Here is a 12,858-nt window from a genome sequence, read left to right as displayed (position 1 = left end):
TTACGCGCAGGCACAAAGTCAGCAGTAGAAGCTGAATCAAACGTTAAGAAGTTGGAGCGGCATTTCAAATCAAACATGTATTTATTATTTCCCTTTCAAAAAAACAAACAAACAAACAAACAAAAAACCTCAGAACTGGTTATTTGACACTAGCAACAGACTAGCTGTATATTTTTTTAAGGCATAAAATAGATCCCTTTTTCCCAGTGATGCCTTGTAGTGAATCCCTGCAGTTCGGCAGTACATCACAGAAGCCGTATCCACCAAAAGGTTTTATTATTCTTATGATTAGCCTAAAATGAATACCCATGCGTTAATATCTGACTGGAAGTGTGTGAGGGGATGCCCTGGTGTGCCTCTCAGTCTGCGTTACCTCTTTTGTTCCTTCTCCAGCGATGCGCCTGCGTCTGACAGTAGCTGTAGTCCATGCAGTTCAACACGATCAAAGCAAAGGAGAAGAGTCGAAACTGCATCTGGGCGGCTGTGCGTTCTCTCCTCTCAGTCAGAAGTGCCAAACGTGTCTGAAGTGGGGGGTGTTTTTCGTTTTTCCCCCTGTCTTTTCCGTCCACAGTCCTCAATGTCCGTGTTGAAGCTTTTAATATTGCCTTACAGATTGTTCCTAGAGGAGACTGGGAAGTTTAGAAGTCCATACTTCAGCGTGTCGCTCATCAGACGGGGAAGAGTTTATCATCAGCGACTAATGTCATTTTTTAAATTTATTTTTAAATGATTATTAATAATAAAGCGTATTTAAAAAGCGCACGCACGGGGGTTAATCATAGGCTAAGAAGAAGAACACTCCCGTACCGTATTGAAAGATGAGGTTCTAATGAGATTCTAGTGTATAAGGCAGTGCAAGACGGTGAGCGGATATAAGGACAGCCTATAGCGGAGGATGAAGAACCGTTATTCATCAACAAAACAATCATTTAGCGCACACAACGTGGATTAGAATACATCAACGGTATCTGGTGGGAGCGTGCTGGCGTAACGTAGCGTAGATCGCCATCCGACATGTTCAGCAAAACGGGTATACCTTCAGTATAAGCTAAGACACACACACACACACATGCGCGCGCGCACGCACACTCTTTATCTCACACACACACTCGCGCGCGCGCGCTCTCACACACAATATGACATAAGACTACCTGCGAAAAAGAGAGACGGAGATAAAGAAAGAAAGAAAGAAAGGGGGGAGAAAAGAGTCCGGTCCGGTTGAAGAAAAAAAAAAAAAACCAAAAACAACTAATATCAAGTTCCTTCAGAAGACCAAAGTGGAGCTAGGGCACTGAGCATCCCTGTCGCCGGGAAAAAGTTTCTCACTCCAAACCCCGCCGTGGATCCGTTATTCACAGCTCATCACACACTCTGCGCTCGGAAGCAGCGCGCACACACACACACGCGCCCGCGCGCACACACACACTCTCCAGCGCTTCACGTGCTGCTCCGCGGGTTGAGAGGAGGAAAAAAAAAAGCGCCTCGGGTTTGGTCCTCCGCGAAAAAAAAAAAAAATAAAAGAGAGAGAGAAAAGAAAACACAGTTATGTCGAACACCTGAAGCTAATTAGTGATGGTGAAGGTGTGTGTGAGGTCGCTGTGTGGCTTTCTCCGCCTGGTCAGCACCTACAGGCTCCGGAGCTGCGCTGATGAGGAGCTGAAGCTTAGTGGTGCTGATGCTTGGGCCGCTTTTACTATATAAGCTCAGCGCTGCTGTCACGTGGAGACTCCTAACATCTTGGTGGGGCTTTTTTGGAAGCCCCACCATCTACAAGAGGAGTGTTTTTCACTTTAAAAAAAAACACATTTCCAAGATGATGCATGCCATTAAATCCGAAGGGGCTAATAGAAATTACTTAATGAGCAAGCTCTGGGTCCTAGTGCAGATCTTATATGGGTTTGCGTGTGTGTGTGTGTGTTTTAAAGCATCTAACCTGACTCCACGTGCATGTGCTTACTCTGACTCTTTGCTTGTCCTCCACACTAAAGGCTAATGAGCTCGTTATCTTGATGATCCTGTTTGTTTGTTTGTTTTGTTTACTTTTTTTATGAATGGAAAAGTCGAAATTCTTACAAGGCAGTCAATGCTTTATACATCACACCTAGAGTTCATGTATGAGAGGATACCTGACACACAGCTGTAGCTACATTTAGCTACTGTTCACGCTTGCATGATTAGCAGTATATAGGCTGTAAATTGCACACTGGCTACAGCGTGAACATGCCTTCCTAAGAGATGTACACAGAGACTCACACGCGAGCCCCACAAGTTATTGTTTAGCTGTTCATAGGCGTCCGATGGCATGAAAGTGTCATGTGCTGGTTATGCAGCGTTATGGATGAAGCGTGCACGCGCACAAGGTCGTGTGGAGGACATCCTCTACTGTGATGGAGATCATTTCACTGGAGAACATTGCACCTACTGTACAAATCCCTCACGCCATCACAGTCTCTCTGCACAATTAAAAAAAGAAGAAAAAATTAAACACAAATGTTTTTACCCTGCTTGACCACTAGGTGTGGCACTTAATCTTTTATTTATTTGTCCTTTTTATGTTCCTCACTTTTGCGGATGTGTTTCTTTTCCAGTGAGACACACACACACACACACACACACGATAATAGAGAAAGCCTCTGGGATGAGGTCAGACTCGCTGCTGCTCAACCGCCATTAAGTCACACTGCAATTCCCACAGACTATGGAAAAAGTTTTAGGCCGCATCCTAAGTAAGTAAGTACCTTACATAAGACATAAAAAACAGAATGCCTTATACATCCTGATAGTGCACTACCTGTCCAATAGGGAGCCGAAAGGGTTTCTGACGTCAGTATAACATCAGTGTAGACGTCAGATCCCAGAAATTGTGTCTTGTTCTGTTCAGTAGTACTGTAGACAACCATCAGTTGCCAAGTCTGCAAGAGAAAGTATGCACTCAAAGAGTAGCTAGAAATCACCAGATGACGCACACAGACTAATTTGCATATTCAATGAATTGCCATGATGATTTGCATACGAACACGTGTTAGGTATGAAAAGAACAAGCCAGTTAAGAAATGATATTTCAATACAAAATAATAGATTATCACATTTCTTATAGAAAGAATTCATCTTTGATCAAAGGATCATGATACCACGAGTTATTTATTTATTTACAAAATACTATCATTTCCATCACCAGGGTTGGGCGGGTTACTTTAAAAATGTATTCCATTACAGTTACAAATTACTTCATAGAAATGTAATCAGTAACATAATCCCAAGTATGACAATATGAAAGTAATGTAATCGGATTTATTTTTTTGGAATACTTCAAGGTCGCATATGTAAATAAAGTCAAGAGAAAAGCAAAATGATCTAAAATACTTGTATTTTGAGCTTGTTTTAGAGTTTAAAAACATGTTCAGGGTTTGGATTTGTTTTAATAATAATCATCAAAAAAAAAAAAAAAAAAAAAAAAAAAAAAAAGGATCACTGTAGCTGATGCGGGTAACATTACATCACAAAAGCATTTCAGAGAACAGTTTGTGTTCGTTTCTACCAAATAAACTTTGCACAAAATTTATTTGCGCGTGCACCACGAGGTTGCTCACGTGAGTCACGACTGCGAGAGAGAACAAGAACTATAATCAAGCAGCTGTCCATATTGTGTTACGTCAAAAGATTCATTTCTTTGGTTTTAAATGTAAAAGAATTCTAATCCTGATAATATTCCCATTTTTTACAAAACGTACCTGTAATCTGATTAATTTGTTTTTTGACGTAATCGTAGCAGATTACAGTTACCATTTTTTTTGTTTGCTGACTACGTAACACCATTACATGTATTCCATTACTCCCCAAGCCTGTCCATCACAGACAAAATGAAACCGTGATAGTGAGTGGTTGGTAAATAGACACAAAAGAAACAGTAATGCATGGAATAATTACTTTTATTAGGTGTAAATACAGCCGAGACGAGTGTTTAAAACTGAAGAAGTCTGTGGGTGGGACGAATAACAGTGATCAGTGGTCGGCTGTTGAAAAACAACAGTGATCAGGGATTGGTCACTAACTTTTGCACACACAAAAAAATCACTATTATTTGTCTCTATAATTTCTTGATTTTAAAATAAAAGTCCTCAAAGGGATCAACCAAGTTTTCACTATAGATAACACTCAAAAGGTTTATCCTTGCATGTAAAATATCACAGTACTCTGCTAATGAAGTTTGTTCTATGTGAATAGACTTTAAAGAAAAGTAGTTAGATTGAAGGTCTGACTCAAGAGAAACTTACACAAATTTCCTGCCTACCTCACATGCAGCTCATGTGCAAGTATCACAAACTCAAACTTCTTAAAAGAGCAAAGTACTTATTTAAAAATAAGTGGTGGCTCTGAGTTCAAAATGGCTGCCACCACTGTCATATATTTAGCATGGTACTAAATGGTGGTTTATTATTATTTAGCTACATTAGCTCCAGTGCAAAGCTAAAGCAGCTTTGGTCAGGTTACATTTGAAGTAATTAAAAAAAAAAAAAAAAATCAGATTTGTTTGTACAAGAAAAGGAAACATCAGGTCTGTCTAATCCAGGACTTTGAAGGTTTATGTTAATAATTATTAACGTGAGGCCATGGCTACTCCAGGACTAGCTAAGCTTGAACACGCTCCATACTTTTATCAGTGGTTGTTTGTCTTGGGGCAATGTATGAAAACCTCTTGTATCATATTGCTTAAGGTTAAGGTTGAATTCTTTAAACCTTAGAAGTTTGTCATGTGATTGGAAGAATTTGGTCAGCCAAATTCTTCACAGATGTCTACAATGTACACGCTACACAGAATGATTTCCCTTCCACGATTGGTTAAAACTAAAGGTTTCGAACCTTTAACCAGCATATCCGTTGTTCTTGATGTACTCCTGATTAGACTAAGAAAACAAACTGGTGTCATTTACATTGATGTGGACCTTCATGCTCGCTAATTTGATTTGGACTGTTTAGTGTGATTATTGCAATATTATAATTGAATCCTTACTTGGACAACATTGCAAAGAATTTTCTGTCCAACAGTAAGATAAGCTCTAGGTCTGGGTGCAGGGTCAGCCGCTTGTGAACCCCTGGAGTGTTTTGGGATTAAAGGCTTTGCTCAAGGGCAGGTAGGATAAACAGTAGTACAGGTATGACACTGGATACAGGCCGGCTCTGTCAGCCTCGGCCAACTCTAGGACACGAACTTACGATCCTCTGGTCATTCTTGCAGACCGTTACTCCTTGAGATCCCACATCCCTGAGATCCCTCCATCATATTCACAAAGAACTAATGCATGGTGGTAGAGTAAATCAGTGAACTGTAAATGTCACTGTAACCTTCTAAACCACTTTCCAAAAGGAAAAAACAAAACAAAAACGTTCCTAAATTACAGAAAACTAGTCAAGGAAAAATGACCAGAACAAGCAACAGAACAGTGAGTACCTATTGCAATTACACAGCGTATTTAGCCAAAAGTTCAACCTTTTCAGAGAACAACGCCAAACAGAAAGGTCACGTAGTGGTGTGGACCAAAAACTGCAGTCGACCTTTTGCCTGTTGGTTTATTTATTTATTTTGAGCAAAGTGTCAGGCTTTGTGGTGGAGCGGTTTGCTCACCACATGTCTAATGTTGGTCTGGACTTGGTACTAAAACAACATTTGATACAGCACTCTTAAGGTTCATGTGATAATTAAGGGGTGCATGGGTTTTATTTTTGTAATGTGTCATGGCACAGAACCGGCAAAAGAACCGGTAAACCAATTACTTTATCCACCTCTACCTCCTCGTTTCGTGGCTGGCCGCCTCTCGCTCACTCTCTCTTGCTCACACAGACTGTGGAAGCAAAGGTGATGTCAGCGTTTTAGCTGTCTGGCTACATGCCTGAACACTATGGCAGCTGTGAACCCCCCTTTCACTCATCCAGAAAGACAGTGCTCATAAACGTGTCAGCTGATAGAGAGGCCAAAATAGACAAAGATATGCATCGTGTCTTAGCCGCCACTGTGTGTGAGAGAAAGAGAGAGAGAGAGAGAGAGAGAGAGAAGGAAAGGGCAAACAGAAAGACTGCAACTGTTGTGATGCAGAAAGGATGAGATAAGAAGGAAAGGGAGGGGGTATAAGAGGAGGGGGCATTAAGCTGATTGTGTTGTTGGCTAACGCAGCCCGATGAGTCCTGAGCATCACTCTGTGCATACAGAAGGCATAACTGGCAATGAATTGGTATTGAGCAAGTTGACATCACCTCTGCATGCCTCCTTCCATGATGTTCCTCCAGCGGGTGAGTGGTGGCTCACTATGGTACAGGGCCGTAAAACTCAGCAGACTAAACACCCATTCATCATTATGGCGCACGGATGTGCCGTTTCGCGAAAACGCAGCCTAGAACCGCGTCCCACTCGATGACTCAGCGTGCTCATTAAAACTTCATCTATTACACACAAAAGAGTGTGACCACTTCAGCCTCAACCACTGTTTGTAATGTCCAGAAATAAAAGGCAAGTACGGGGTGAAACGGGTTTTGTAAGAGTCATTTTTATTGAACGCCATATGTACTGAATTGGGGTTAAATAAAAGGTTGCTTTTGTGACACTGAGGTGCAACGAGAAGGAAAACAACGTGTTCGGGAGCAGGATGGGAATGCTGGAGAGTAACAGGAAGTTAATTTGGCAGCACACCGTCTGCTCACAGCACTGCTCAATAGAAGCTTGTGTCCTGAGCAGCCCAGTTTGGAGTCTGCAGGAAGAGAGAAGACAGATGCTGTGTTAATTATGAAATTCACAGAGAAGTCAAGTGGCATGTTTATAGCTGGTTGTAGAGTTTATGATTTTAGCTGACTGATCACTGTGTACAGACAGATATATGGAGTGGGAGAGACAGTAAAAAAAAAAATAAAAATCCTCTCAAGGCGTAGGGTTGCTAAAAACAATGCTGACAGAACAGTAATACATACCTCAACAATAACTTAATTTCTACAAATAATAATCATTTAATGAGGAAAGGTGAAAAAAAATTCAAGGTGCAAACACAAATTTTACTGTGAGTAATAATGGAGTCAGTCAGTTTTATAAATTTACTGATATCTGATTATCTTTACAAAAAGGTCATTTCGACAATTAAAATTTTGTATATGTAGACATTTCTCCCAGCCACACAACAAAGACACCTCTCTCTGTTTGATGTCATAATATTAACACCATGACTTTGTTATTCAGAGCCCTGGATGTTGTATTTGGCAGCATTTTCCCCCTGTGAAAAATGTCCTTTTGTGTTTAGAGGGGTTACTTCATACCCCTTGGCCCTTGAGATGTGTATAAATGTGTACTCGGTCCATTTAGCGAAGATTTAAAACTATTATTTCTTAACACAACCTTACAAATTTAGTCTGAATGCTAAGGTCTGTGAATTAGAGCCACGCAATGTAAAGGTGAATTCTTTTAGGGTCTCAGCAGGCCATTTGACATACACCACACACACACACACAACACAATACACACACACACAAAAAGATCAAACAGTGACTGCCTGGACCCCAAGCAAAACATCTGCGGTGACTCCTAAGTGCAGAGAACTTCAGCTCCGAGTTCAGAGAGCTTGGTGTGTGAGAGTATGTGTTATTTACGCTATAGAGCTGAGTCACTGGACTCGGGCCCTCTTCTTTACGGCTGTGCTGCCATCTACCTTGTTATTAGTGCTTTGAAGAAGAATGGCATGATGAAAGCACTTGCTCTGTTAAACTTGCTCTTACTGGTTTATACCGTGTAAAGATAGCTCTAGGTTGATGGCTGTTCAACATTCTTCAGGCTCTGTTCTCTGGACAAGATCATTTGCGTGTGTAAACTACAGGGCTCGAGTTAAACGGTGAGAGATGAGGCCAGATAAAAGTTGGACAGAGCGTGTGTGTGCGTGGGAGAGAAAGAGAGAGGAGCTCAGACCTCATTCCTGTTGCTGTGGCTCAGCTTCTTCTCGATGTTCATGGCCAGCATCTGGCTACGGAACGACAAGCTCTTGGTCTTCTCGATCACTTGCTGGTACGGCGACACGGCATTGTTACCCATCACCACGTGACCCTGCCAAGAGTATTACACATCTAAACAGACTCTAAGCACCAATCCCTTTTTGGTTCCCACATGCACACCTCCATCACTACCCACCATCTCGACCAACGCTGGGGGTTCATTCTAAGCCATACCATTTTAGAGCCGTGTGATTTAAGAGATTACAGAGGGCCCGCCCCATGGTGGGTTTGTTATGACATTTGGAAAGGCCGTAATAATATAGCTTTCAGGCTTTGGTGGAGGAGTATGTCTGAGGTGAAACCTTTCATTGAGCCACTTGGACAAAGTAATGATTGGTTGATTATGCCTAAGTAACTTTTTATATGAAAGTCAAAATGAGACATGGGAAATGTTCTGATGGGAGGGAAACATGGGAAACATGGGAAATGTTCTGATGGGGGGAAACATGGGAAACATGTTCTGATGTTCTCTATATCAGATTCTCTTGAGTGTTGTCTTGAGTGCACTGAGCACTCAAGACAACACTCAAGAGAATTTGATACAGAGTAAATAAATACGACCAGAGAGCCTCTTACCAGTTTGGAGTCGATTTTAGCATCCAGCCTAGCATTACGAATGAGGTTAACAATCCATCGTTCTGCCTCCTCGGGAGTCATATTCAGCTTGTCTGCCAGCATGCTGCACAGAAACAGAGGCCATTATGTGCTACATACTGAGTCTATGTAACCATGTGTCTCATCCGTGTACCCAAGTACATATGTAAATGTAAATAAAAGTAATATTAAAATAATAATAAAAAAACTGATCTGATGTGCACACTGGAGACAAAAAAAAAAAAAAAAAAAAAAGTCTTGTCAAAATTGTGCTTTTAGAACAGTACTCTAAGAGTGACAAATGAGTTTCATTATGTAAGCAAGGCAATAATGATGATTCACGCCAAGACTAAGAAGCCCATAAAAAGGAATACAATTACATCACTGAGAGGAGATGGAGTGAGGGCGAGGTAATGGTGACAGACAAATGAAAATGCCCTTCCAAAAGTAGAGACGAGATGAAGTGAGTCTCGAGAGTAAGTCCATTAGAGATGGGCTTATACACTGGCCCTTGAATCATCGGGCCATTTTTGAGATCCTCTTTTGGCCCCTAACTCACTCCTCTGGCACGTCAGAGAAGAACTGTCCCTAAGCGAAAGAACGAAAGCCAGGGTTGAGTTCGGAGGCCAGGATGGGGCAGTCATCCAGATGAGGAGAAACTGGAGGATCCAGTGCTTTTTGCTTAAAAAAAAACAAACAAACAACAAAAAAACGACAAAACTTTCAATGCATCTTTCCTCACTCTGTAAGTCCATATCCTCTATGCTATTGTTTAATGCATACATTTTCTTATCATATAATACCTGATTGCAAAAAATTGTTTACCAAAGTAGGTGTGTAATAAAAAAATAATAATAATCATTTAAAAAAAAAAACAAACAAAAAAAACATGGTACACAAGTGAATTCAAGCCGTTTATAAACCCAAGAAACACTCATAACCAGAGCAAAACCCCCCAACAAGAGTGTCCCTGCTGTGCAGAAAATGATCTAGCACCCCAATATCATCAGTGGTCAGTAGGTCCTATAGTGGTCCCTTCCTAGTAATGGACAAGGTAGAGCGGAGGTAACAAACTGTATATAGCAACAGATGGACTACAGTTAGTATAGTAACTGTATACCTCCAATGCGACCTGCATGGTCGGTTTTCTAAATAAATTGGCCAATGAACATATCTACAAGGTAGATGAACCAAATAAACTAGCAACACTCTGAATTCCTAGGACTGCACTCCAAGATATCATTCCTGAAATGTCCTGGAGCCACAGGCAAATGACACGACCAATGGTATCAACAAATTGTGGTGCCATATTGACTGCATAAGGTGTCCTTGAGTCAAGTACGTAGAGGGAGAAAGAAGGGGGGGGGGGGGGGTCCACAGTAGTACATAAAGTTTCCAAAGAAACAAGATGTTTCAGACAGCTGTGCAAGCAAAGTGCTTGTGAAGCTGCAGGAGGTGAAATCATGGATCACTACCATGGATCACTCATCCCTGCAGCCCAAACTGCAGGGGCAGATTACATCCACGTACCTTCAATAAAACACTTTTTATGCAGCCTGGGCTAAGCCTGGCAAAACTGACAGCTGACATAATTTATCCCTGCTCCAACCTGCACAAAATGGCACATGACAAACTAGACTGCTCATAGAGCTCATTATTTAAGACCTAACCACCAGCAAAAGTGGCAGTTGTCAAAATCACGAGGGCCAAGGTTGTGATGGTTAACACATGTCCAAAATTAAGCCGAGACCCTATTGACATTGGAAACGGGAATAGCTGTCAACTCCAGAGGTAAAAGCCAGGCTCTTTCACGTCTCTGAAAAGCACGGCATAGCACACTGTAGCCCGAATACCAACGGCATAACAAAAGGCGCAGGAAACCCAGACAGAACCCTTGGTCCTGAAGTTTGCAGTACTTCTGTCAAAAGGAAGCTGATCTGAACTCTGGTGCTTCACAGATACAGAATCAAAGGATTCCTTAAAAACACCTCCAATTAATTTCAGAGATGGTTGCTTATGGCAGAAGGAAGAAAACATTTCTCCAGTCATTTGATCAGTGAAGTCAGAGACAGAGATTGGATCAAAATAAATATCGTTGCGTGTCTTCTGAAGGCAACAGACCAGACAATGCTTGCACATGCTCAGTGTGGAGATCCAGGTCAGGCCCTGCATCTAGCCACAGAGAGGAGCGGCACGCACTGATCTAATTTAAACCAGGGGGGAACGCACCCAAAACAGCTTTATTAGACCCGATTCTGCTTACACTTATTATAAACATATTGCAATGTGAATTGCCAAAACAGATGGGATAGAAAGGGGGATGGGACTGAAAACAAAACAAAAAACATACACAAACAGGGAGCAAAGTAGAAGTATGAACCTTTAATTTACCAGACATAGTTGCTAGAGCCCGACTGCCCTCTCCTGCTGTAGTCTCATTTTACGCAACCCTAACCCAGATCCTTGGGGAAGGGGCGGCTGTAGGGATCGTTTTCATTTCGACCCCCTTCCCCACACTGGCTCCTGAGCACCGATTTATCCAATTCCAGTTGTGGGGCTGGTGGAGCTGAGGTGATCCGTCTCACTCCAGGAGCCTCACACTTAGCTGAGAGGTCAAGTATTAAGCAGAGGACAGACCTGGTCCCAGGGAGAATGATGGGCTCCATACAAGTGCTCTCTTTAACATAGCTGAGCTTAACAAATGCATTGTTAAACACTTCCATATGAAGGCATTAATAGATTCCAGGCCATTTGGAGAGACCCCCAAGAGCATGCTGCAGAATTGATTTTTTGGACTTTTTTTTTTTTTTATAAAAACCAAAAAATGACTGTGTGGTGGTTTTAATGATTCAACTGCAATGTGGAAACATTCGCATTTTTGCATTGAAATGTTGAGCGGTCCAATTACTTGAAAGGCATGCGCTGACAAGATTATAGAGATGACGCAACAACATTCGCATCTAGTGCGCACAACTGGTCCGTTTAATGTGAAGGAGTGTTCATATTCCCCCGAGTAATACAATCTTATCAGCTAATCAAGTATGACACGAGAAACAGAAAAAGAAAGGGGGGGGGGTGGCTAAGTGAAGTAAGTGAACTTTAACTCTGGAGATTTTACAAGTTTAGACAAAAGGATATACGACTACAATTATCATTCTTAATCATAAATCATGGCATCACACTTCCACTGTGCCTTCCTGCATAAAATTACTCCGCTATTCTTAGTTACATTCTACTTTCAGCCAGCGCTGAGGGTGAAAACAAGCAAAATGTTTTATTATGTTCAGCAGCTATAAAAATGTCTTCATTATGATACAAGCCTCAGATTCATACAAATCCATGCTCTGGTGAAAAAGGGCTTCTGGATAATGTGCTAACGGCACACGGTCGTAAATCAGAAATAGAAAATCTCCAGTTCTCAACAAATCTCATTCAGTAGATGCTAAAACTCACCGCCATGACTTCCAAAGCCGTACTATTCTGATCCTAAAAGAACACACAAAATCATAGCAAATCACAGTTCCACGTTCCACTTTCCACTTCGAATAGAGCTTTACCGTTCACCTTTGCGGTCTTTAACAAGTAAACAGATCCTCCTGGAACAAGGCTGCCAAAAAGAGCCAGGACGATGAATCAATTCCAGACTATTGACAACTCGAGGTTTGGACAGAGACTGATCGGATTCCATGCTTCAACCTTGACTACAAACCTTGTGTGACTTTACATAACTGTCAGAGTGAGAAATCATGGTGTCCCAAGCAATTTGAAACAATTTCTGTGGATGTGTGAGATGATTCATGACGCGGGACGCTATGCAAATCAAACAGAGGTTTTCCTTTTTTATGTTTATAATGAACAGGCTACTGACTTACAATTACCTATTTACGAAGTATGCTACGTTATCAATAAAATATTGTTTCCAGGCTCTGCTCGAGTGTGTGCATGCCAATTCCGGTTTGCAAAAGGGTGTAAAATCCCTTACAATAGTTACAGCCTGTTAACTGAAGCCACTGTAAAGTGGTCAAGTGTTTTCTGCTGCAAATGCAGAAGAAGGAAGAAAAAAAAGCAAAAAAAAAAAAACAAACAAAAAAACTAAACAAAAAAAAAAAGCAATGCTGAACAGATGCTCACAGACTACTAGTTATGAAAAGCTTGTTAAACAATCCAGCGTGTAGTGCTGCTTCCCTGCTCTGTATTCTGTCACTGGAGCACTAATAAGAACCAGGCGGAGGGAAACCAATG

At 41.5% G+C, this 12,858-nt stretch overlaps 2 protein-coding genes across 4 annotated transcripts in view; both read right to left on the bottom strand.

The window, feature by feature from the left end:
- The window catches only part of rspo2 (R-spondin 2), a 56,799-nt gene extending 54,223 nt beyond the window's left edge, over nt 1-2,576 (bottom strand). The window contains exons 1-2 of one of the 3 annotated variants that reach the window (XM_053633733.1): nt 1,152-2,576; nt 374-629 (exon numbers count right to left, since the gene is read on the bottom strand). In XM_053633733.1, the coding sequence (XP_053489708.1) occupies nt 374-473 (100 nt within the window). In that variant the 5' untranslated portion in view covers nt 474-629; nt 1,152-2,576. Of the gene's footprint in view, nt 1-373 lie in introns of all 3 variants that reach the window. The other 2 variants (XM_053633725.1, XM_053633742.1) reach the window with 2 other exon arrangements.
- Nucleotides 2,577-6,523: 3,947 nt separating this feature from the next.
- The window catches only part of eif3ea (eukaryotic translation initiation factor 3, subunit E, a), a 35,992-nt gene continuing 29,657 nt past the window's right edge, over nt 6,524-12,858 (bottom strand). The window contains exons 11-13 of the mRNA XM_053633492.1: nt 8,599-8,701; nt 7,940-8,074; nt 6,524-6,740 (exon numbers count right to left, since the gene is read on the bottom strand). Coding sequence (XP_053489467.1) covers nt 6,702-6,740; nt 7,940-8,074; nt 8,599-8,701 — 277 coding nt within the window. The 3' untranslated portion in view covers nt 6,524-6,701. The remainder of the gene's footprint in view (nt 6,741-7,939; nt 8,075-8,598; nt 8,702-12,858) is intronic.

Source organism: Ictalurus furcatus, chromosome 1 (assembly GCF_023375685.1).
Source record: "Ictalurus furcatus strain D&B chromosome 1, Billie_1.0, whole genome shotgun sequence".
NCBI classification, from domain to species: Eukaryota; Metazoa; Chordata; class Actinopteri; order Siluriformes; family Ictaluridae; genus Ictalurus; species Ictalurus furcatus.
The sequence above is the reverse complement of the archived record's forward strand: the minus strand, read 5'-3'. Positions and strand labels throughout refer to the sequence as shown.